The sequence below is a fragment of the Aulonocara stuartgranti genome (assembly GCF_965226115.1).
Source record: "Aulonocara stuartgranti genome assembly, chromosome: 23".
Taxonomy (NCBI): domain Eukaryota; kingdom Metazoa; phylum Chordata; class Actinopteri; order Cichliformes; family Cichlidae; genus Aulonocara; species Aulonocara stuartgranti.
Window position 1 is genome coordinate 15616884 of NC_138958.1, and position 24243 is coordinate 15641126.

General features: G+C 39.5%; 2 protein-coding genes across 2 annotated transcripts; one reads left to right on the forward strand and one right to left on the reverse strand.

The window, feature by feature from the left end:
• Positions 1-26: 26 nt before the first annotated feature.
• On the reverse strand, positions 27-5999 carry cpt2 (carnitine palmitoyltransferase 2). The gene is made up of 5 exons (XM_082524078.1): positions 5412-5999; positions 4435-4515; positions 4239-4345; positions 2848-4152; positions 27-1663 (listed from the first exon to the last, which is right to left on the reverse strand). The coding sequence occupies exons 1-5, from the start codon at positions 5600-5602 to the stop codon at positions 1335-1337; spliced, it is 2013 nt and encodes a 670-aa protein (XP_082380204.1). The 5' UTR covers positions 5603-5999; the 3' UTR covers positions 27-1334.
• A 3497-nt stretch (positions 6000-9496) lies between these two features.
• On the forward strand, positions 9497-24209 carry scp2b (sterol carrier protein 2b). The gene is made up of 6 exons (XM_082524090.1): positions 9497-9627; positions 12447-12613; positions 14556-14646; positions 19486-19615; positions 19842-19921; positions 23551-24209. The coding sequence occupies exons 2-6, from the start codon at positions 12591-12593 to the stop codon at positions 23644-23646; spliced, it is 420 nt and encodes a 139-aa protein (XP_082380216.1). The 5' UTR covers positions 9497-9627; positions 12447-12590; the 3' UTR covers positions 23647-24209.
• Positions 24210-24243: the final 34 nt, after the last annotated feature.

Here is a 24243-nt window from a genome sequence, read left to right on the forward strand (position 1 = left end):
AAAGAATCACAAGGGCAAATAAAAGAGCAGAGGTAATTAACTTTTAATTTCAAAATACATTCAAGCACAACAAATGGCTGTAATCTAACACTAATGACAGTTCAGTGTATTACAGTGGTGATTTGTAAATGCTCTGGTTGAGCTTCACATCATTAAAAAAAAGGCACATCCTCTGCATCCTGACTGGCAACTATTGCAGAGAAGTTTAACTGCATGAATGACCAACTAGAGTCAGAGCTCCAAGTTCAACCCACTCCCTACACCCTTCTGAAGGGCCTTTTACAGAGCAACGATTCCCTCATTTCTCTGACATAAGCAGTAACTCAATTGGCCTCTGTGTCACTTCATAACACTGTAAGATAGCTATATTATATATGCATTACGTGTATCATGGCCATTAATTAGTGGAAATTTGCTTCGTATTTCACTTCCATTTAAGAAAAAAGTTTAATGTGGAGATCCTCCTTGAGAAACCACAAGTTGTGTAGGGGCAGGATTATATTTAAACTGTTGCCTCACAGCAAGAAGGTGCTGAGTTTGGAGAACATGCGAAGGCCCCTCTGCATGTTCTTCACGTGTTTGCGTAGGTTCTCTCCAGGTACTCTGGCTTCCTCCCACAGTCCAAAGATATGCAGTTAGTGGGGTTATGTTAATTGATAATTCCAAATTGCCCATGTGAGTGCAAACGGTTGTCTGTTCTTATGTGCTAGCCCTGTGAAAAACTGGTGACCTGTCCAGTATGTACCCTGCCTCTTGCCCCATGGTAGCTGGTATAGGCTCCCTCCCCCTGATGAGGATGGATGGATGGATGAACAACCTTAAATCGCAGCTAACAGTAACATTAGGCCACAGCACACTAACATCAGCATGTATGTAAGAGTTGGTCACAAATGTCTGAATGGGAATTTGGAATAACTGTGGGCTGAGGAAGTCAAACACGAGCAAATTTTCAATGAAGGTAAATAAAATATGTTGTTTATTATTGTTTTCAGGGCTTGAAAGTGAATATGAAAAGATAAGAATTATATTTTGCTACACTTGATTTTTCTTTGATTCTCTCATTTTGTAGTGTTATAGATGAAGTTGCTGATATTTTTCACCAAAATGTTAGAATATCAAGTTTTACCAAAATAACTGGTTATGATTTCTGCCGCACACCAGCAGTCCTATTCATCACCGAACAATTGTTATGATACGTATATATAACTAAGGGATGACAGAGGAAACTTTGTTTTCAAAGAGCTGCCCTTCAGTTTTCCCCATCCTTTCTATTCTCCCTGAATTTCCTTCCTACTCTTACCTTTATCAATATGTAAAAGTACACTTGTTCACTCTTAGCTCAGTGGCTTTCCATCCAGCACTGTGAAAATGTCCTCTAAAGACTTGTGGACACACTGCAGGAACTCATGGACGTTGCGAGCCGGGTAACTAGATACGTTGCAACCGATCCAATTGTCGTGGACGCCGTAGCCGACACCAAAACCATCAGGTACCACAGGGGCAAAGCCGCCGAGACTGACAGCTGGACTGGTGAGGGTGCTAGTAGAGAGGATGTTATGGTTGATGGCGGCGTAAGCTGGGTCAGTGTACAGACTGGGCAGAGCTTGGCCCTTTGAGGCGGCCAGGTATCGCATCGCGAACAGGTGACGGTCGAAACCCTGACCTGGAGAGAGATGCAAAAAGAGCAGTTAGTGAAGGAACTGTTCTCAGGTCAGCATTGTGTGTAATAAAAAGTGCTAATCAGTCATTATCTTAACACTTCAGTTTTTTATATCGAACAATGCATTCAAGAAAATAATTCTTTAATAAAGTCACACATTATGGTGAATAAGAAGACTTATGACTTAACCTTGCTTGCATTACTGTAAAAAACCTCCTAAAATTTCATATTGCAGACCGTGCCCCTCTATGTCTAATAAGCTAATATCAAAACATATTTGCTCATCCATTTAGTAGAAAAATGCTAAAACTGAGAATCCCAGTTTTTGTAAATCAGATATCTGCATATGTCAGACTGAAGTGCGATTTGAGCTCTGAGAGAGAGCCCAAGTCATAAAGGCCAAAAAAATTACCTAAGTATCATTAAATCTAAATGAATAAATCTAAAAAAGTAAGTGACAATCATACATTGTGTTTTTAAGACCATACACTTTGATGTGTTTGTTTCTCCCTGAATATGTTAAAAAGATTTACATTTTTAACATATGCTGCTATATTTTTAACTATTACATGGCCATGCTACAGTATTGCTTGGCCTGTTCAATGTGTGGGCAAAATTATACACTTAATCACATGGTCACTTAGATGATGTTCAGCTGATAAAAATGGGTCCTTTTAGCCCATTACTAGGTGGTTACTTGGCAAACTGTTTATTAAATATTACAGCAAATTCAACTTTTTAAACTGTAAATGAGATGCTATTGTTGAGAAATATACTTTTTTTTAAAAGCATTACAAGTGCACAAATCCTAAACACACAGCAACATGATGATTACATAATATTTGGTACAGATAAGAACTTTTAGAGCAGTAAAATAAAAAATGTCTGTGTGCAAAGATCGATTGCTCAACTCCTGATGGTGCAGGAGGACAAAGAACCAAACTAAAGGTGTTTTTTTCCTTTGGTTCTGATTAAATCATCTTGGGAGGGCTGTGAAATATTTAAACATGGTTATAGCGTTTTATGGTTTAAATATTTAGCTCAGATAAACTACTGATTTGGCCTGTTATGATGTGTTGTTGCTATGACAGATAATTACCATCAGAGATATCTGCAGCTTAAAACACTGCGTTTACTGGTGTACAAAATCACCATAATTTATCTGCATGCTGACATGTCACACGCACCCATAGCTGCCTCCTTGGTGAGCTGCCCATGATATTTGGAGCATTCATCGAGCATGGCCTGCAGCTCCGCCACACTGTGTTTGCCAGGCTGTTGAACGAAAGCATGTGAGCACTTTTTGGTTTGTACAGTCGCTGGTCGGATGGTCTCTGTGCGGCCATGCTTGAAAGCTGCAGTGCTACATGACTCGTACGTGGCTACAGTCTGTCCGTACTGCCTCAGAAAGCCCATTTGGAAAGCCAGCTGGGCTATAGCATCTGGACTCAGCCTGTTCTTCTTTAACTGTTCCTTCCCGCCTCTTTTGAACTCCATGGCGTCAATAGTGAGTTTTGATACGGCAGAGTCAATATTCTCCTTTGCCTTTTGGATGCCATTCTCCAGCTCTTTGTTCAGCTTGAATTGCAATCTGCGCACAGCAGAGGCCGAATCCACAGCAGCAGCAGCCGAACCTGGGTGCACTAGTGGCTTCTCGGTGGTGTCCTTAAAGACCTCGTTCTGGAAGCGAAGCACAGCGACGCCGTCACCCCAGGAATGTTCAAAGTTAATAGCTGCCTGTCCGTCTTTGGTTACAATGAGGCTGAAGGACTTGTCGTACCAGCGGTTACAGCCGTTGCCGTGCAGCATGTTGTGGGAGATGTGAATATGGTCCCGCATGCTCTCGTCATCCAGGGAGAGACAGAAAAGGGCGCTGTCCACGACCCGTAAATCCTCTGCGTTTCCAGCACCAATCAGCTTGTCCCTGAGCCCTGCCCACACGTCCCTGTTCTCACTGGTCAGAACACTCAAAGGGAAGGCTGGTGCCGGTGTCGAGTCAGACAAAATGTACTTCAAGTGGGACTGGATCTCTGCAGGTTTCACTAAATTCCCATCCCTGTCTATTATGTCAAACACGTACATGTTTCCTTTCCTCATAACCAAAAGGTGTCGCCCTTTCTCATCAGTAAAGAGCTCATCTCGCCCATGCTTAGGAATCCGAGTTGAGTTAAAGAGGCGGAAGTACTGAGACATGTCCAAAGGGTATGCATTCACCATGTAGGCCCCATACCAGGACAGTGAAGATGGGACCCAGCGGATAAAGTTCTTGAAACTGTCCGTGTCGCTTTTGACTGGGTTCAGATGGAAAACCTCTGGCTCCAGCAGACCGGCTCGTAGCGTTTTCATGAAGCGCACAGCTGAACACACCATGTTGGTCGCCCGCAACAGCTGGTCATTGTACTCAGTCTTTGGGTCGGGATTGAAGGACATGAAAGGGTTGAAGTTGAGCACCACAGAGTCACGTGCAGACAGATACATATCAAACCAGGGAGCTGTGACACAAAAGAACATTTTTAACCTCATTTAACAGTGATTATTCCATCTTTGATGCTCAGTTTTAGGCTATAGTCATAGTTACCTGAGATGTAGCTTGTGTGCTTATTGTTTTTATCCTGAGCAACCAGTTCCTCATGCAACTGCTTTCCCGCACCATTCTGGAAATCCTGAGCAAGTTTCTCTGTTGTTCTGCAGATACATGACAACAATGGCTCCAACTAGGTTTAAAGCATTTAAATAATCAAATAAAAAGTTTGATTTAACTTGTGGAAACTCACCTGAACTGGTCATCATCCAAAAGAGGCTTCTGGGCAGCCAAATATCTCCTGATAGTATCCTCCAGTTTTGGTATGGGCAATCTAAACAGCAAAAGGGAAATGAAGTCAGTCATGTTTTATTCGATTCATTTGTATGTTTTATAATAAAAACAACTTAACGGAAGAGAGCACCCACTGTGATGTGGTGACCCATGTTCAAGAACCAAATGTTCAACAGCTTTCTTAAACTAGGGACATTTTCTTCTTTTTATTTCATTTAAAATGTCTGATGGGTCTCGATTTCTATTGTAACATTTGGACGGCAGGATCAGAATTAGACATAAACAAAACAAAAGCATGATCTATCCTGCCTTGTATGAATGGTTCAGGTTATGGTGATCATGTAATGCTGTGGACAATGTTTATTTGGCACACTTTGGGCATCTCGTACCAACTGAGCATTGATTAAACACCAGAGCGTACCCGAGTATTACTGCTGACCATGGCCATCTCTTTCTGGGCACAGTGTACCCATCTTCTGATGGCTGCCTCCAGGAGTATAAAGCACCATGTTCACTCTGCTCAAATGACCTTCACAGTCACCGGATCTCAATCTAACCGAGCAGTCTGGGATGTCGTGGAATGGGAGATTTGCATCATGGATGTGCAGCAACTGTGTGATGCCATCTTATGGACTGAAATATCTGGATAATGTTTCCTGCACAAAATCTGAACTGTTTTCACACACCTATTTTTTTTAAGCGTCATTAATCATAATTCATGTCACCCTCTAGTGGTCACTGAGTTTAGCGCAAGCATGCCCTTTTACCTACATCGATCTAAAAGCTAAATGGGTCACCTTTATTTCAGGACACCTTTTTGTTTTGTTTGCTGGACATCTCCGGCGCACATGAAACCACAGATTTTTTTGAGTTTGCGCGACATGTTTGGAGAAAATGAAAAAGCAATGTGTCCAAATTCGTCACAAAACGCCTTACCTGGGTAAACTCTTCTGGTAATGCATGGAAGGCACGACGCTTTGGTGCAGATACTCCGAAGATGATGAAGAGGGGGCCTTTTTGCTGCTATAGTGTCTCATATGAACCCCCAGAGCAGCGCTTCTAAAATGAATTAGACTCCCGGACTTCTTGAGAGAGGCGACACAATGCAATGAAAGCAGACCGGCCATGGTGTTGATTTGTAAACTGATCACCTACAGGAGGCTACAAACGTAAAAACGATTTTAACAGGTAAAAGGTAAGCCTGGACGGAGCGAGCTTTCACCTGTCACTGAAGGAAAGATACGCCAGCTAACTAGCTAACATTAGCAACCGGTTAAACGTCCTTAGAGTACCGCTTCGTTTCAGAGACACTCGGGAAAGGTTTAGCAAAGGAAAATAAACGCCACGTATTATAACTCGACTTTATAATTTTAAAAAGTAAAGGAAAACGTTAGAAGGGGGAAAAAAAAATAGAAAGAAATAATTAACTAAAGTGACAACAGGAAGTTTAACCAGTAGAGCGTGTCACGTGACTCCTTCTGGTCCTGACTCTAGATTTCCGGTATAGTCTTGTAAGGGTGTAAATACATGTTTCTTTATTGTAAATAACAAATATCTAAAGCCTATATATTGTTAAAATAAGGGCCCATGACAGTGTCAATTATTCAGTTATATCAAATTTAAAGATTTATAACTTGGCTTATGCTGCAGTAAAATAACCTGAAATGAAATTAGTCCTGTTAAATAAGCTTTGATCTAAAAGACACTTGTATTGCATTTTATATTTGTTTTGATTTCAAAAAGCTTATTATTATGATAATGTCAACAAGATGAGAGTGAAACTCCCTTTTGCTTTAATGACAACAGCATTCAAGCTGCAAGCTTGTTTGCATACTTGGACTTGATTTGTTTTCACTACGTTCGTGAAAAATCTAAGGTTTTTGGTTGACTGCTTTTCACAAAGATATGAACTATTATCTCGGAGCATGTGAACAGTCAGAGTATCATCAGTCTTCAATCTAGGCTACCAAACCAGCTCGGCAGGCTTCACTATTTCCCAAACCATCTTTTACTCTGGGTTTAATACAGTGCTGTGTTATTCTTTCTTCATCTCCTCACACACCTGCAACTAAACATAGTTAAACATAATCTCTTATTTTAGATACTCATTCCATGATCATTCTTTTGTCTCCTTGAAGATTGAAGTTGATTTTACAGCTCTTTTTGTCCCTATCTGTGCTGACAAAGAACAACAAGTATAATGAAAGATAATATTTTAGCTTAACTTTCCAGACACTCGAGAAAATATTAATGGCAAAGAAGATTCCATTATCTTTCAAACAGGTGTTGGGTGGTTAACTCTTTCTGTCTTTCTTGATCATATTTGTTGAATTTAATAAATAATACGGTCCTCAGCCTGACAGGAATTAATCCTCACGCTCTGAAACAACAGTGAATACTATAAAGTTACAATTTGAAGGGGCTCACAACTGCAAAATATTACAGTTTTTCTCAGTTGCTTAAACACTATAACCAATCATTTGAACCCAAATTTCAAAACCATAATGCCACTTTCCAAAAAGCACACCTATTTCCCTGAACTATAAACACTATGCCCCTGCTTTACCACATGAGTCAGATGTGGTGAACTGTTACTACAAAACTCTACAAACAAATCCCTACATTTGTCAGTGCTTACTCCATGTGGTCACTTAGAAAGCACTAGCAGTCAATAATATTAACTCACATCAGCACAGCTTTAGCTCAATTAGCACACAATTAGCCAAGTGGAAACACTAGGAGTCGAAATGTATCACACACCAATCAGAAACTTTGATGGATAGATAAAAGGGCCAAAGCCAGTTCATTCAAGTTTAAAACAATGGATCCAAAGACATGCAAGTTGAGGAGGAGGAGGAGGAGGAACAGGAACAGGAACATAATTCGCCATCGGGCTATTGTAAATGTCCCTGGTCAGCGTGGAGGGAATATCACTCTGTGCGTAGCCATCAGCCAATGAGGGGTACTCCACTGCCATGCCATTCTAGGACCCTATAACACTTCTCCTTGCTCTTCTTGATGGTCTAAGACGACATATGTTACAGCTGAACTACAGGGAACCAGCACAGCCAGAGCAGCCTCGCTACGTTGTTGTTTGGGATAATGTCAGCTTCCATCGCGCTGCTATGGTTCATGACTGGTAGATAGAGAAGTTGTTTTTGGCATGGTGGTGGAAGGTGTATGACTGAGAACCTTATGTCCGTGTTCACCTTCTCCAGGCCATGGAAGAGGCCTGCCTAGACATACCAGTAGATGCATGCCAGGGGTGGATCAGGCATGCAAGAGGAGTTTACCCCCGCTGCCTGGCCAGGGCCAATATAGCCTATGATGTGGATGAGATTCTCTGGCCTGACCCAGAACACAGACAGGATGCTGACGTGGAATAATATTTTTGGTGTGTGTTGTACTGTATGGTACATGGATAAAAAATGTGCCACTGTATATACATTGGTTGTGTCTTTTGTGTTCATCATGTGAAAAGGTTTTTGAGGGGAAGAACCACAAGCAACATAACTTGCCAGTTTTGGGAATATTGTTTAACATTTATTGCACCAAAGTGTAAGACTATGTTGTTGTGTGTGTGTTTTTGAGGCCTTGTGTGTGCTGTCTGTGGGCAAAGTTTGGTTTTTCAGCAAAAGTTAATAGTTTTGGGTGCAGAGCTTCATTTTTTTTTTCAATATATTTTTATTGATTTTATAATTGAGCAGTATACAACAATCACCTTCAAAAGAACACAATAGAAGGTGGACGGCAAGTCAACAAGGTGGTAATACAGCATACATAAATGTTAAGATACAGTATATTTCACTTAAGTTTATCCATCAGGCTAATGACTGGTTGCCAAATCTTATAAAACACACTCTCTCGGTTAGACAAGGTAAACCTGATTTTCTCCAGATGGAGTACATTTCCAAATTCTCTCAACCACATTTCGAAGGTAGGAGGTTTAGCAGACTTCCAGCAGAGAAGTATCAGCTTTCTAGCCACAATTGTGGTCATTGACACAACCTGCGTCTCTGTCTTGTCCCTTGCCCATCCCAGTTCACACACCCCGAACAATGCTGCAAAGGGGGTACATGGGACCTCCCTGCCAATGGCTTTGGTCAGAAAATCAAACAAATGATTCCAAAAGAGCTGTAGTTTTTGGCATTGAAAGAAAAGGTGAGATAAAGTTCCTCGACCACTCGAACACTTAACACAGAGGGCTGAAACGTTCTTATATATTTTTTCCACTTTAGTGGGAGAAAAATGCAACCTATACACAACCTTAAATTGGATCAAACAGTGTCTAGCATTTATAGAACTACAATATATATTCTTAATGCACTCTTGCCAAAGATCATCAGAAACATCCCAGAGCTTCATTTTGACCTGACAATACGATGTTTGGGAAATTGGGTGAGACATTATGGATTTGTGTTTACTGTTTTGGGAATACGAGGCATAGTTTCAAGAAATGTGTTTAAGCAATCAAGAAAAACTGTAAAAGGAAAAAAAGTAGATTAAATAATCAATTTGGTGGGTCCATAGAGTTAGTGGTTTACACCTTTGCCTGACATGCAAAGTCTCCCTGGTTGAAGGCTGGGAGGACACACAAATCCCTTGGAGATTGTGTCAGGAAGGGTACATGGTGTAAAAATCTACCAAATCAAATATGCGGCTCCATCTGCTGTAGTGACACCTTGTGAATAAGTGAGCAGCTAAAGGAAAGTTTTAGTTAAAGAAATAAAAATATTCAAGTTCATAGAATCTTTTTAACTATTAAGTTAAATTACCACAACTTTTTAGGTGATAATAATTAAGTCAGTCAAAAGTTGGAATAATTATGGATAACTGGCTTCTAAAACAACTTTTTTTTACATACTTCAAACAGCCATTCTGTCATGGTCTGGGTAGTTTTCCACTGCATCGGCTCCTCCCCTCTGGGTGGAGTCTTTGTTGTTCCTCACCTGATGGCAATCACACCAGCAGTATTTATGACCTGCGCACACAACTAGTCTTTGCCAGATTATCTGCCAACTTTAGTCCGTTCTCGGCCTCATGTCTGTTCCTTGGTGTATCATTGTGTCTACTTGCCTTAGTTCTCTGTTTTCTCGTCAGCATCTGGAACCCACCTACCAATCCTCATCCGTACAAGCTCTCCTGGATTCTGGTATGCAGCTGCCAGTAACCTCTCCCTTTTCAAACTGCCAGTCTCTCCTGCCTGCCTCCCTGCATTGCACGTAGTACCCACCTGGACCTTTGTCTCCTGCCTCCCCCCTCCAAGCAACCTCCACCTGCAAGCACTGCCCTGGCCAGCCACAGTTTCCCCTGCCCAGTCGCTGCACCCAGTTGTCCCTGCAATGTAGTCATAGTTTTGTTATGGCCATAGTTTCTCTTGCCTCAGACGTCTAGTTTACGTTCCTTAATGCTAGTCTGAGTTTTCTGTTAGCTTCCAAGCGTTGTGAATAAAGACTTTTGTTACACCGCACTTCAAACCTCTGGTTTTGAAACTGCACTTGAGTCCATCCCATTTCCATGGGCCACTGTGCCATGACACATTCAGTATTACCTTTAAAATACATTGTATTAGGTAAAGATCAGCATTTAGTATCTGTAAAATATTTGGTGGTTTTTTTTGCACCTTCTATTAGAAAAAGCCTGCATTCGTACCATCTATATAACTGATGTTATATTTTAGGTAGAAGTCATCAGGACTTTATGCATCACTACATAACTTGAAATACAAGTACACACAACAAGCACAGCAAAAGGAAGGCAAATAGGAAAACGATTTTAAGAAAAACCATGAGGAATGTTCTCTTTTCCAATTAATTATTTCCTACTCAGGGGATTTTATGGGTAACTAATTTCTCAGTGTTAGTGAGACAAAGTTTTCAGTACATTCATGAATCTCTATTCAAAAATATATAAATGGTGTGTGGAGAAAAGCAAAGGTTTGATGATTTATTAATTTTCAGGACTCGTTTACCTTTAACAATTTTGCCTCAAACGATTCTTGTGGCTCTGTTGTTTTCAATCCTGATAATGTGGTGCATTAAGAAAGTAAAAAGAAGTAATAAGAACTTTGCCCACACAAGAGGGTAAAACCATGGCATTATGCGACCTTTGGACCAGTAGAGTGCAGTGTTTTCCTGTTCAGTGATTTTGTGGTTGGAGCTCAACCTCCGCTACACACATCAGCTGCAGAAAAAAAACAGCTCGCTGAAGTGTACCAGCAGCATCGGCTGGCTTCCCATGGCGCTGAGCCCGTATTTGTGATAAGTGAGGGAGTGATCAAGCCAGCATGAGTTAGATGGTTGGCCGTGAGCCCTCTGCTGCTATCTGAAGCCCACCCAGCCAGGCACCCGGCCTCCCTATGTGCTTCTCTACAAAAGCAGACAGGGTTATAGTTCACTGGGTCTCCATTAGACTGATGAGATTTTCAGATGTTTGCCTCATTCTGCTCTGCCTCACTACAGAGCCTACAGCAAAATATATAACATATATATTGCTAATTGTCTGACATCCAGCAGTCATCAAGCACCATATAAATAAGTCAGATCTGAAACTGCCTACCTGACCCCAGCTCAACGGATTTTATTTGTACAATAACTTTAGTATATTTGTAATGTAATAAGCTATGTATGTATATATCTATATCTATCTATCTATCTATCTATCTATCTATCTATCTATCTATATATATATATATATATATATATATATATATATATATATATATATTCTGTTTCTGTGCGAGTTAAAGATGCTCTTGATAGGAAAATATTGGGTCTGCTTTTGCACAAAACCTATGCTGTGAAATAACAGAAACATTTCCACTCAAATCCTTTTGAAGGGGTCTTTTAAACTGTAAAGCAACCACTGAAAATACTTTTTTAAATTAATGCAAATGTTTCATCACCAATAATAACAGGCTAACAGGTTAAACTAAGAAGATAATAATGACATAAAAGAGCTTCAGCAGAAACATTAATTGACATTAATGAATCTGTAATTATGTATATGATTACACACAACACGTTTATGTATGTACTTTCAGTATATGTCCCACAAAAGAAAATTAGTTTAGCAGCAGGGGCAACAAGGACGACAGACACATACCCAGTGAGTGCACAACAATAAAATAAAGTCCCAATAAATAAAAATAAAAACAATAAAATGAGAATAAAAGCAACAACAGTAAAAAGCCACAAAATGGCTATTTGCCATTAAGAAGACAGGTTGCAGTACGAATAAAAGAAACCTGGAGTCTTTTGGTCCTACTGATATCCCTACTCTAAAATGACAGCCAGAGGGCAAAGAGTCAAACTCACTGCGGAGTGGGTAGTTCAAACAATGAATAATAGAAGGAACCTCCCTCAGTACATGCTTGTTATAAAAAGTCAAAAGCCTGTCTTGCCAATCACCTGAGATTTTGCTGGCAATTTTTGCCAGAAGTCCTAACAAACTCTTGTTTTTCAGAATCATATTACCAAATCAAGCAACAATGCAAAAGGATAAAACAGATTCAATAAAACTTCAGTAAAACAAAGACAGTAAAGACAACAGAGTATAAATAATACGCACTTAATCACTTTGCAAAACATTCATTTGAACATAAATGTGTAAACTCTTGTGCTCTGGCGTTTCTTTCAGTATGAAAATAATTGTCAACCTATTTTTTTTTTACACTAAATGTATTTTATCTTTAAATAATCTTATTTTCTGTGGGTCCCTGTACCTGGTCATACAAAGGTACAGAGCCTGAATTACTGATTAATAACGCCTGCTTTTATATACGGTTATATTTAAATAGCTGGTATGAATAAATTTAGTGGATCAGGTTACTAATTGTAAAAAAAAAAAATCTCTGTAATTTAACCCTACGGATCTGTTTAAGAAAATTATCTGAACAAGCACATGTAAACTAGATGTTACTAAGTGAATCCATAGGACAGTCAGCTAATCTGGTTTATCTGACATCGACAGGTCGAGTCTGAATATCCGGGAAAGTGCAAGAAACGAGGAAGTGCAGCCGTTAAGCTAATAGCAGGTGAAGTGCAAGCAACATCACTCCTTCTGCTGCTTCCACACATACCGAGGAGCTGTTTGTTCACCTACACTCACAGCAAAATGCCCGAATTACAGAGACCGAGGTGAGAAAAGCACAGCTTGCACTGTTTAACTACGGCACGTTTCTGAGCTCACCGTTTGCTGTCCTGGTTAGCTGAAAAACAGGTTAAATGTCAAATATTGCAACAACGTTAGCTCTTTTGGTTTTTTCATACAAGATTCCGGTTGGCATGTTAAATATCTCAGCTGCTGAGGAGCTGTTTGAGGGTCATCACACGGTGGCATCCCTGCTTGTTCTTTGTGTAAATGTCAAGCTGGATGTCATGTGGAGTTGCTGCCTGAATCCTGACTAACAGGTTAGACAGAGGTGTCACATATGCGGCCCTGGCTCTGGGCTCTGGTCCTGTAGGTAATTTTTAGGTATCTCAGGTTGTTCATTATTTGTTTTTGTAAATGGATGGTTCACAACGGGAGAGTTTTTAGGATGTACTTGTCTTTCCTTGCATAAAAAAGAAAACTACATTATTATCTATTAAATTAGGCTGCACACTGGCCATTAATTAAAGTGAGTTTGACACTCCTACATTAGATTTGTATAAAAATGTGATAATTTATTTATAAGGCATGCTTGAAAATCCATCTTACAAAATGCCTCCAGAGGCAACAAAATACCAGATACCAAAAATTCGCTAGCATGCTCTACCAAAATAGTGCTTTGTTGTGTATCTGACAGACGAAAGCTAAACCAGTTCCACACCACTGAAGTTGCAGCATTTTTACAAACCAATTCTGGTTCATCTGTTTCATTCAACGATCCGCTTTCGCCCTTCTCATTCTCCGTCGCCGCCATGCTTTTTCCACCATGTACGTATGAAAACAAAAGGCACTGTGCATGCGCGTTTTACCCATATTCTATCGCGATATTTCATTTTCTTATCGTTGCCCAACATTATACCGGTATTACCGTGAATGGTATGATATGGCCCAGCCCTAGTTGGTGCTATGTGGCAGGCAGACGTTGGCACTCTCGACCTATGTTGGAGAGTGAAGGAAACAGGCAGCATCTTGAGGGCACATCAATGGGGAATTTTGCTGATAATGATGGATAGAATAAACCATGAGGAACTATGAGGAAGGTACCCTGCGATCAACAAGTCCTGAACAAAAATTTGTCGCAGAGTGAACACTGAACTGTTTAATCAGTGTTTTAGTAAACATGTACCATGGCATTAATGAGCCATTGATAAAGCTCTATCGTTGTGTTTAAAGTTGCCAACCTGTGACACGGTGTTTATTGACTATTCTTTATGTCCTGGAGTTTTGTGTGTCTCAGTTATTTTTACATCAGGGCTTCAAAATAGCTGCACAATTAAATACACAGTGGTGTTTTCAAGTAGGGCTGTGTCGTATCATATCATCTGTGATAATACCAGTGTAAAATTTTACGTGATATATAAAAGTGTTACATTGGAATGTTATTGTTATTGGGGTGCCACATGTTTAATGCCCCTATCGCTCACAACAGTGAGACAAGCCCATACGTTTCTGACAGTTAGAGTCAGAAATGGAGTTACCTGAACAACCTCCAACCAACAACAGTGCTATGCAAAGTATGCAAGATAACTGTTCCTGCTAAATGTGGAACTAACAAATATGTTTTACAAGTTGGGGCAACAACACTAGCAGCTGGTGATTTGCCACCCAAATGTAAACAAATGATCCAACCAAGCATCGCTGGAACACTGACTAGTTACACTTCATACGGTAGGAAGAGCAAACGGTGGTTGGAAATCCACGGTTGCTCGGTGGAAAAGCGAATCTTTAAGCAGCGGGTTAAAAAGCTCAACTCAGAATACATGTGCCCAGGTGGAAAATGTTTGTCAGTTTTAGTATGCGATAGTAGTGTCCAAACTACTGAAGAGTTACAAGTTTAAGTTACTTTAGGTACTTTAGGCAGTGTTTTCATTCTTTTCTTTTTATCTCTAACGTCACCTTCCTATTCTTATTTGTCTTCATCATCTGAAGGATTCAAGCTATTGACACTAGCGCAAGTGATGGACTGGAGGGGTTCAAGGCGCATGCTGTGTTCCAGGAAATTGACAAGAAACTGCAGGAGGTATTTATGTTACCTACATGAATGGGACTTGATATGCGCATTTCCAGCTCCATAGTTTTATTCGTAGACTTTTGCTCCTTTGATTAATATTTTCCATGCCTTTTCAGTGAAAATAAATAAGTATGTATAATAAAAAACACATTAGGTCTTTTAATAATATGTATTATGATTTGGTCTTTGCTTAAAAAACGAAACACAATAATTTTGTAAAAGATTTTAATAAATACTTGAATCCACCTATCCAAGCATTTACAGTTCTCCTAGGCTTGTGTTCATATAGCTACACAGGCTTTTAGCCTTATGGTGGCACATCAGGATCCGTTCCCAAACTATCATTTTATAACACAAAAAAATAATATCAAGCTTATGGTGACTCAATCAGACAAATGGTTTCCATCAAAACTCTGTTTTTAAGCAGTTACCTTTAGTTGACCTCAATCATACAGATTCATCTCAAGCTCGCCAGCAGTGCTCTCTACATAATGAGTGGGATTTGTCATCAATGAGGAAATGGCAGCAAAGTTTAGTGTAATATCTCTGAAAACTGATCAGACAAACAGACTTGAGTTTTTAGCTTGGGAGCTTATCTTTATCTTATCAGAGGGAATTTGTTCTACTTTTGTATTTTCATATTAGTTCAATGTTTTTCTTTCTTTTTTTTGTTTCTACTCAAATCCAAGTTTTGGGCAGATTAAGGATGAACTAGGTTATGTAATACTTTTGTCGCTGACCTGTGTTGGGCTGCAGAGTGTACTCCACAAACACCTGAGTAAACGGTGCACCCGGCAGATTTAAGGCTGTTTACATTTTGTTTCCCACCAAAACCCGTCGTGTGTCTTCTACGCCCCAGAAATGTTGACTGCATTGGCTTATCTGAAAAGCTGTTTCCTTTCATATTTTATTTGCATTATTTCCATTTATGTTTTTATTGCTAGCTGTATCAGTTTGATGATTAATTGCTGCTTTCCTTGGCACCTTAATGCCACAAAACACAGAAAATGGGGAAGCTCTTTCAGGCCCCAAGTCTGTAGCTCACAGACTAATCATACTGCAGGAGCATGCGACCATGCTGCTTCAGTTCAAAGCAGATTTAATAATACAAAAACAATTATAGGAGGCCAAAACAAACAAAAGAAGAAGGCCTTGAACCAAACCACAGAGTGAGTTATCAAATTTAGGCTTCTTCTTTAAGACTGAAGCCAGTCACCTAATGCCCATGCACTAGAAAACTATAAAAACACTTATAAAAGACTAAAGTCTAGAACCCTTTCACATCTAAAGATGATGTGAAAGACTTATTTTTAGCAACAACTGGAATCTTGAAGATCTCTGTTTACATTACTTCAACTAGATTACCTTTCAGATAATTTCCTGTCATGTTACAGCTGGAAATTTACAAGAACAGCTGTTGAATAAAAGGGTTTTTGGCAATAACTGTGTGTGCAATAAAAAACAGCCCAAAAGAAAAAAATGTCAGAATGTGGACACAATGCTGTGTGTGGGGGGGGGGGGGGGGGGGGGGGGGGGGGGGGGGGGGGAAATGAAAACGATCTGTTGGCTATTGAAAGTGTTTATGTGATTTAATGTTAAACTTTGCATGAGCCAAGAAGGGAAAACGTTTATGGATTATGATTAATACTTGGTTTTTGTTGGAATGTCAGGAATGAGGGAAGAAATGACAAAAAATGACAAAATGAAAATTGCCTGTGAAACTTAAATTGTTGAAAAGCTGTTTGCTTTGAGACTGACAGCTCTATTGAAAGCAAAAACTGAAAATGGGGCAGCAGGTAATTACCGAAACAACTAATTAATAATAAAGAACTACTGAAAAACAAGTGAAGACAGCCACTCCAGCCTCCCTGTGGCTTTATGTAAGTGCAATTCATCCTCCACAGCCAATCAACACTAAGAAAGCAGGACGAGAGGAAGGTAGTTGGCTAATGAAGAATAATTATCAAACATACCCAGTGATTAAAAGCAAAACTCCACAACAATAATACTAATGATAAAAACTCTACAGGATGCTTTCTCATTTAAAGCACTTTTATTGTGTTCTCTTACATGTGTATACCTCTGGGCGTTCACATTTAGCAAACATAGTTTATTTTAACATTTGAGCCTCTTTATGAGCTAAACAAGAAGAGAATCACCTGCCAAAAACTGAGAGGTACCACACGAAGCTACAAATATCTCTGTCATAGTTTTACGTTAATCAGAACACACGAAGTCTTATTTTTTATATGTTCATTAGATGACCGATGTTAGAATCCAGACACTATTATTTTATTTCCTACAAAGGCATTAATTAAATTAAATTAAATTAAAGATAATGATGGGCATAAGAATTAAGAAATGAAAGGGTGCCCCTTAGGGCTGTGCGATATGACCAAAATCTCATATCCCGATATAAGACATCTATCGTCCCGATAACGATATAAATCACAAAAATGTAACATTTTCTGTAAATTCTGTGAATCTCGGGCAGCTCGACTTGTGTGAAGTGTTTCCAGCTAGGCGTCGTGTACCTGGAGTCGAGTGTTTTAACTCAGCGGTCCTCAACCCCCGGGCCTCGGACCGGTACCGGTCCGTGAGTCGTTTGGTACCGGGCCGCGAGAGTTGAGGCTCAGGTGTGAAATGTATGGTTTTCAGGGTTTTTATCGGTTTTCAGCGTTATTTTGTTATCGTTTTTATCGTTAACTCTGCTTTCCTGGGTCTTTTCACGTGTGTTATGAATAAATCTTATTTTTTTCGGTACCGGTACTAGTTTTATTTTGTTGTATTTATCCGCGACACCTTAAAGGCCGGTCCGTGAAAATATTGTCGGGCATAAATCGGTCCGTGGCGCAAAAAAGGTTGGGGACCGCTGTTTTAACTGATGCGTGAAACTATATATTTTTAGATATAAGTTGTAACTGCCGCCGTTTTCTTTGTGAGTATTTAATACACGGCGTGCTGCGGGGAAAAGCCTGTTCTAATGTTTGAGTCTAAGGTTTATTTTTTTAGCACCTGACGGCTCTTTTTTTGCTTCTCATCTGTCAGCACTCTGCATACTATTTCATGTGATTCAGTTTATTTTGAAAAGTCTCAACAGGATCTTGAGCTTTATTGTGAAAGATTTATGTGGAAAATAAACAAGCGGACATGCGATGGTTTTACCATCGTTGTTGCTAACGACAAGGCATAAAAACAGTCGCTTGTCCGTAGTGTGGTTATATTAAATATAAGAGACAGAGAGAACTGTAAGAAATGAATATAGCCACTACAGTGTCCATCAAAACGATGAAAAAATATTGCCGTAAACAGTTTATTTTGTGACACCACGAAACAAACGATAGCGTAAAATGAAACGATAGACGTTTTTATATCGTCATCCGATATATATCGTTATATCGAACAGCCCTAGTGCCCCTGTGCATTCACTCCTCACATTTCTTCCGCTGATGGCCAGCAGGGCACAGCAACTCCTCTAGTTGCCAAAAGAACCTGGATAACAGAGGTTTTTGAGAAACTAACCTTTCTTCTCAGTTGATTCATAGCCATTAAATGGCTTTCCTTACCAATTTTATGGTCTTAGTTACTAGTTTATGTCCTTAATTAATGCTCATTTTGTAAAGTATGGCCTTATTTAGTGTAAAAAAAAAAGATTTAAGCAGGATATCCTTTAAGTTATGGCTACATTTTAATTGACAAAGCTCTATCATACAAGGGTGCCTGGGGTGTCTGCTCCACCCATGGTGGATCATGCTTTATGAAAAACATGATAGGACTTTACAAAGTCCAACTTTTTTACACATGCATGCACACAAACACACATCCGCTCAAAAGGTTTGCTGCTCGTGATCAAATACTTTATTTACAATACTTAACTTTGCTCATTATGTTGCTTTTAGTTGTGAATGAACTGTAAGCAGATATTATATATGAAATTAGCTGATTTCTCTTTAGAGAGTGGCAGCAGCAAACAGGACAGCAGGCAGGATGACGAGTTTATGAAAAAGTTGCAATGGGCTTGGACTCATCCAAGGTTAAGAACCACTGCGTTGTAGAATCAGAACTTTGCTTTAGAACTAAATTTAATGGATTATCCATCTCCATTAAAAAAAGGATGGTTTTCTTGAATGGTAATTGGGGACAATGATTCATCTAACTCAGGGGTGTCGAACTCCAGGCTTTAGGGGCCGGTGTCCTGCATGTTTTAGATCTCACCCTGGGTTAACACACCTGAATCAAATGATTAGTTCATTTTCAGGCCTCTGGAGAACTTCAAGACATGTTGAGGAGGTCATTTAGCCATTTAAATCAGCTGTGTTGGATCAAGGACACATCTAAAACCTGCAGGACACCGGCCCTCGAGCCTGGAGTTCGACACCCCTGATCTGTTTCAAAATTGTATAAATATTCAAAATGTTTAATTTCAAATAAAGCCTCATAGTCTTTATCATTTTATAGATTTTCAGTTCCTGTGCACATTTAGCTCAAATGTAAATGTAGCCCACTCTCTTGGCTGCACCTACAGTTACCAAATCCTGAACTGGAGTTGGGCAGATTTTCCACTGGTTTTTTTTTTTTTTTCCCTTCACTATCTGAATATTTTCAGTAGTTTTTCTGCCATTACCTGAAACTCTAAAGAAAATAACACATGGCTTGTCAGGCTGAGCATAAGATGAGTGAATGTAGGCAGTAAAACATGTTCTTTTAAAAACTGACAACTTTATGTGGAACATTTTGTTACTGCACTGAATTTGCAAAACTTGTGAAATATTTTTGATATATTTTTCCTTCAGTCACATGTAGTGGAAACTGTTTTTGGTTTAAGGTATGTGAAATGTCTTTGTACAGGATGGGGAGCAGTTTGTGAAAAAGATTGGTGGAGTGTTTGCCTTCAAAGTAAAGGACGGCCCAAGTGGAAAGGAGGCAACTTGGTTTGTGGACGTGAAAAACGGCAAAGGCTGCGTTCACAATGATACTGGTGAGAAAGCTGAGCGGCTGTGTGAGCATGATTTAAAGTCTTCCAGTCTTCTTGTATCCAATATAATGGATTCACGAATGACCCCTCGGTCCCATTTTCGGTGTTAAAATATCTCTGTCTCTTGAGGGTTAAACTGCTCCCATTCTTTTCAGTCAGTGAGCAAAAACCTCTGAGCTGTAACATGTTTTTTTAAACTTAGCTCGGTTTCTGTGTCTCTGCCCTGCAGATAAGGAAGCCGATTGCACCATTTCTATGTCAGACGCAGACTTGTTGGCCTTGATGACTGGGAAAATGAACCCACAAACTGTGAGTATTCAGTGTTGGTACGGCCTGGAGGCTAAACTGTGAAGTGCTATAAGTGCTGTCCATTTACCATTTTCCCTTCGGTCTGTTGATACTGCAGCTGAAGTTGATTCAGTGAACTCTTTTCTTTCCATAAAGTACCAAAAAACCCCCAACCAAACAAAAACATCTTAGTCTCCTTAAATGTGCCAGTTGACTAGCTGACAGCGATCTTGAGCCATTTCAAAGTCAAAAAACCTTAAACTAAAGACATTTCCGGTACTATTTTATTTAATTTTGTACAAGCATGCAGTATTTGTTTTTCTCAAGTCTCATTTTTGGCTAATAAAAGTGTAACACTTACTAATAACTGATTTAGAAACATATTGAATGATTTGTGTGAGAAGGAAAGGCACTATCATATACTCTTTTAGATTTCTGTATAGGCGTTAGTTGATAAGTCTGACATGGTGTTACCATGTTTATGTATCCACTTATGTCCCTCTGCCATGAGTTCTCCAGTTGGCTGGCAAGGTCCTACATTACCCACAAATACTTAGGATGTCTAGTGTGAGCTTCCCACAGCTTTCCAAAAAACATTTTTACAACATTCATTTTATATGTTTTTCAGCCTGACTTAAAGTAAACAGCTATTAGCCACCTGGAACGGACATTTCTGCTGAGCTGCCAACTGAGAAAAAAAGTTTTTCCTCCAAGGAGTCGAACCCGCTGTTGCCAGTCTTGGAAAAAGTCCGTTTGTTCATAGATGAGCTTAATTTCAGCTGTGGAACTGTGAATGAGGAGTTTGCTGTTTTGATAAACATTGTTGTCCTGGAGATTGTCTCACACCTTCGAAAAAATTAACTGGAAAAAAAGACCAAGACCAGCTGGACCAAAGCTCTGCATGTTCTCAGTCATTTGAGTTGCTGGATGTCTTGTTAGCTGTGGCCTCTCCAGCACGGCCACAGAGCTGTGCACGGCCTCAGCATGTGAAAAAACCAACGTGCCCTGATGAATGTGCAGGGCGTCAGGCAAATACTCCCAGATGAAGATCAGTAATACAACAAATTTTAATGTTTACTTAAGTCAGACTTGTACTTTAATTTACTTAAATTTAGCTCAGATCCTTATTTGTTTGTGATGGTGGATTTAAAAATTGTAGTGTAGGAGCTGTTAACGTTTTTGGCATTGTGAGAGAGCTGCTGCTTTAAGACGTATACTGAATCTGCTTATCCATCTCTTTAGAGTTACATCCTTCTTCTTAGTTTCTCAATCCTCTGTCTGAAACAAGCTGTTTTAGCTATCCTCCTTTTACAGGATGGTTCTTTTGTTTGCCTGCACTACACAAACAAAGACTGAACAGCAGAGCTGTGGAACATCTTTGCCTGCGATCACTATATTACCGTAGGTCCGCTCTGTGGTATCATATAGATACAAAAGTAGGAAACACTATGACACTGGGCGTTTTGTGGACTTTGAAGTAGGAGCCTTTGGCTCACACGGACTACATTCACATTCACTGTCCTCATTAGTTGAAATGTACAGAAGATAAGAAACAACGTAATAAGTTACCTTTTAGCTTTAGCTCTTTCCAAGTATTCTGTGAATTGCGAAACTAACCCTGGAAAGCATTTACCCCTGATATGGAACCACTTTACTGGTACAACAAATGTTTAATAAGTCAATTACACTGGTTTTTAGTAACTAAGATTACAAACTGGGAACCTTTTTAAAAACTAAACCATACTTAAAGATATTTGTATTTTGCAGAAACAACAGTGAGAGGGGTCGAGAGCCACATATCACAAAATGAACCAATCTTTTTTTCATTAGATTTGTCTGAAAATAAATATGGTGGCTCTTTTGCACCTTCAAGCTAAATATATATACAGTTTTAACCTTTTATGATTCGACATTTGACTTATCAGCTCCTCGTTGTTTTCCATGCAGGAAATGCATTTGAATTATTATTACATGTGAAAGCACTATATTAAGGTAGCACTCAGGTCAATTTACACTAAAAAAATGTCATCCAGAGACAACTACCATCAGCTCACAGCCATTTGCAGTGATTGCATGTACTGTGAGGTCCTAGAAAAGCCACTTCTGCACTGTGTGTCTGCCTCTTCCTCTCTGATTTTCCTGTGTGACATTAAAAAAAGGATGGGAGAAAAACATCTAGTTTCCCCTCAAATCTGAACTCCTTTTGCCATAAGGGCAAATGCTGAACTGCTCTCGAGTCTCTTTGGCACATTGATCTGACGTCACTGGCATTGAGTGCATCCTGTTCCACCTTACTGCAGTTACTACCCATCCTACAGCTTTTCATTTCACTTTATTTTATTTTATTGTGCGTTTTACTTTACCTCACTATATCTTTACTAGTTTATCTGTTGTGTCTATTTCAGAGTCGACTCTGTATTTCAGCTTCTGTTTTCTTTCTTTATTTTACATATTTACTTATTTAATCTATGTATGTATTTTATTTATTTAGTTGCGAGTGTTCTTCAATTTTTATAATTCAGTCAGCTAACCAGTTATAACAGACATAATGTCTGAGTAACTGGTGCGTACAATGGGGTTTCACAGGGCAGTCCCACTGGAAACACTGGTAACCGCTCTGCAACCTTCTCCAGCTTTTATTATAATACTAATAATAATGTGCACAACTCAGCGATCCTGAATTGTCGTTTTTAAACTCTGGTGGAGGTCTTGCAGGAGTCCCATACTCCCCCATGTACGGTATTGGTCCGCATTGGCTGAAATGAACAGGAGACATGTTGAAATCCAGCTCGAAGGACCAAGCTGTTTTAAAAAAAAAATAAAATCCCTTATGAAGTGAGACACAGAGCAGCGAGTTCCAACGCATTTATTTACTTGCAAGGAAGCAAAAGCATACGTGATGAATATCTATGCAAGTGCTCGCCGGGGCAAGTTTAATTTATTAACTTCTTCCAACGTTATCCTGGGAACAGATATGTGTGTGACGCTCTTACAGGGAAACAGTTACATGATGCACAAGTACATGATTCTAACCCTGCTTTGGATAACAGATAGCAGAGAAGCCACAACAAGGCCTGAGAAAAGGAAGATTAGAGGGACGGAGAGGGAGAGATGCATTCCTACAGATTACCAAAAGGAGTGTTGCACAGCTTTAATAATTTAATACGTTTTCTATTGATCACAAAAGGATAGCAATGCAGGCTCCAGCAGTGTGTTTTCCACAGATTAGATCCCCAGTTATTTGGATACCTGCATTGTTTTTTTTTTTTTTTTGAACAAATAAAAAACCCTCAGTTTCCCCATTTCTGCTGTAAACTTACATGAATGACTTATTTTTATTTCCTTGAGAAAATATTTATCTCTAAAATGGTCACGTTTTTACATCACTCGCCTGATTTTTACCTTCTCACATCACAAATATTCATTTCTCCTTCATACGCCTGTGTGCTCTGGAGTTTCCTGACCTTTCATAAGCTGTTGTTGCCGTTGTCCCACTTTTTCTCGGGTTGAGTTAATCTCTCATGGTAACTCTTTAAAGCCAGCAGCATGTATTTCTCTCCTACACTGAATGAACCATGCTTCTGATTCCCAACCATCTGATGCTTTTATATTACAGTGTATTACACTCTCGCTCTCGCTCTGATTCACAGGCATTTTTCCAGGGCAAGCTGAAGATCACAGGAAACATGGGTCTGGCTATGAAGCTACAAAACCTGCAGCTGCAGCCGGGCAAAGCCAAGCTGTAGACGAGATGCTGGAAAGAGAACAGAGATAAACCACGAGGAATTCAACCGCAAGCCTGGTTTCAGATAAATGTTAAAAATTCTCATCACTGGACTAAAACACTCTTCCTTTTAGTGACCTCACTGACCAAACACTGGGATTAGTAAGCAGACAGGCCAATCTAACTGGAGAACGACATAGATGGAGAGATAATTATTTCTCTAATTTAGTCCCTGCCTGCAGCGATACTGTTAGTCCAACGTAGTAGAGACAGGTACCTCCCTACTTTGTGATACTAATTCAGTTCTTGTCCAATTTTTCTGTAATCTTCCCTGCTAATGAAATCTTTCAGTGTAATATGTCTAGAAATGTTTGAAGAGTAGAGCAGATTGGTGTATTATTCTTCATAATAATGGATTGAACAGTCAAAGTGCCTCCTCATCTCAGATTATGGTTTCTAGGCAGAAATGTAGTATTTTTTTTTTAAGTCTGCCTAACTAATACTAATACAAAATACATATTCTGCTCTTCTCTTATTGTATGAATCTCTAAAATATTTCTACAGAATAAACGTGTCTTTCCTGGGGATCGTGATTTTCATTTTTCACGGTCTGGGTGTA

Bases quoted from the DNA above. Each gene is read 5' to 3' on its own strand.
- cpt2 (XM_082524078.1), bottom strand. From the start codon at position 5,602: ATGGCCGGTCTGCTTTCATTGCATTGTGTCGCCTCTCTCAAGAAGTCC. The intron at 4,346-4,434 runs GTGAGTTTCCAC...ATGTATCTGCAG, and splicing joins TTGGATGATGACCAGTTCAG to AACAACAGAGAAACTTGCTC. The intron at 4,153-4,238 runs GTAACTATGACT...TTTGTGTCACAG, and splicing joins GCACACAAGCTACATCTCAG to CTCCCTGGTTTGATATGTAT.
- scp2b (XM_082524090.1), top strand. From the start codon at position 12,591: ATGCCCGAATTACAGAGACCGAG. The intron at 12,614-14,555 runs GTGAGAAAAGCA...CATCATCTGAAG, and splicing joins CCCGAATTACAGAGACCGAG to GATTCAAGCTATTGACACTA. The intron at 19,616-19,841 runs GTGAGAAAGCTG...TCTGCCCTGCAG, and splicing joins CTGCGTTCACAATGATACTG to ATAAGGAAGCCGATTGCACC.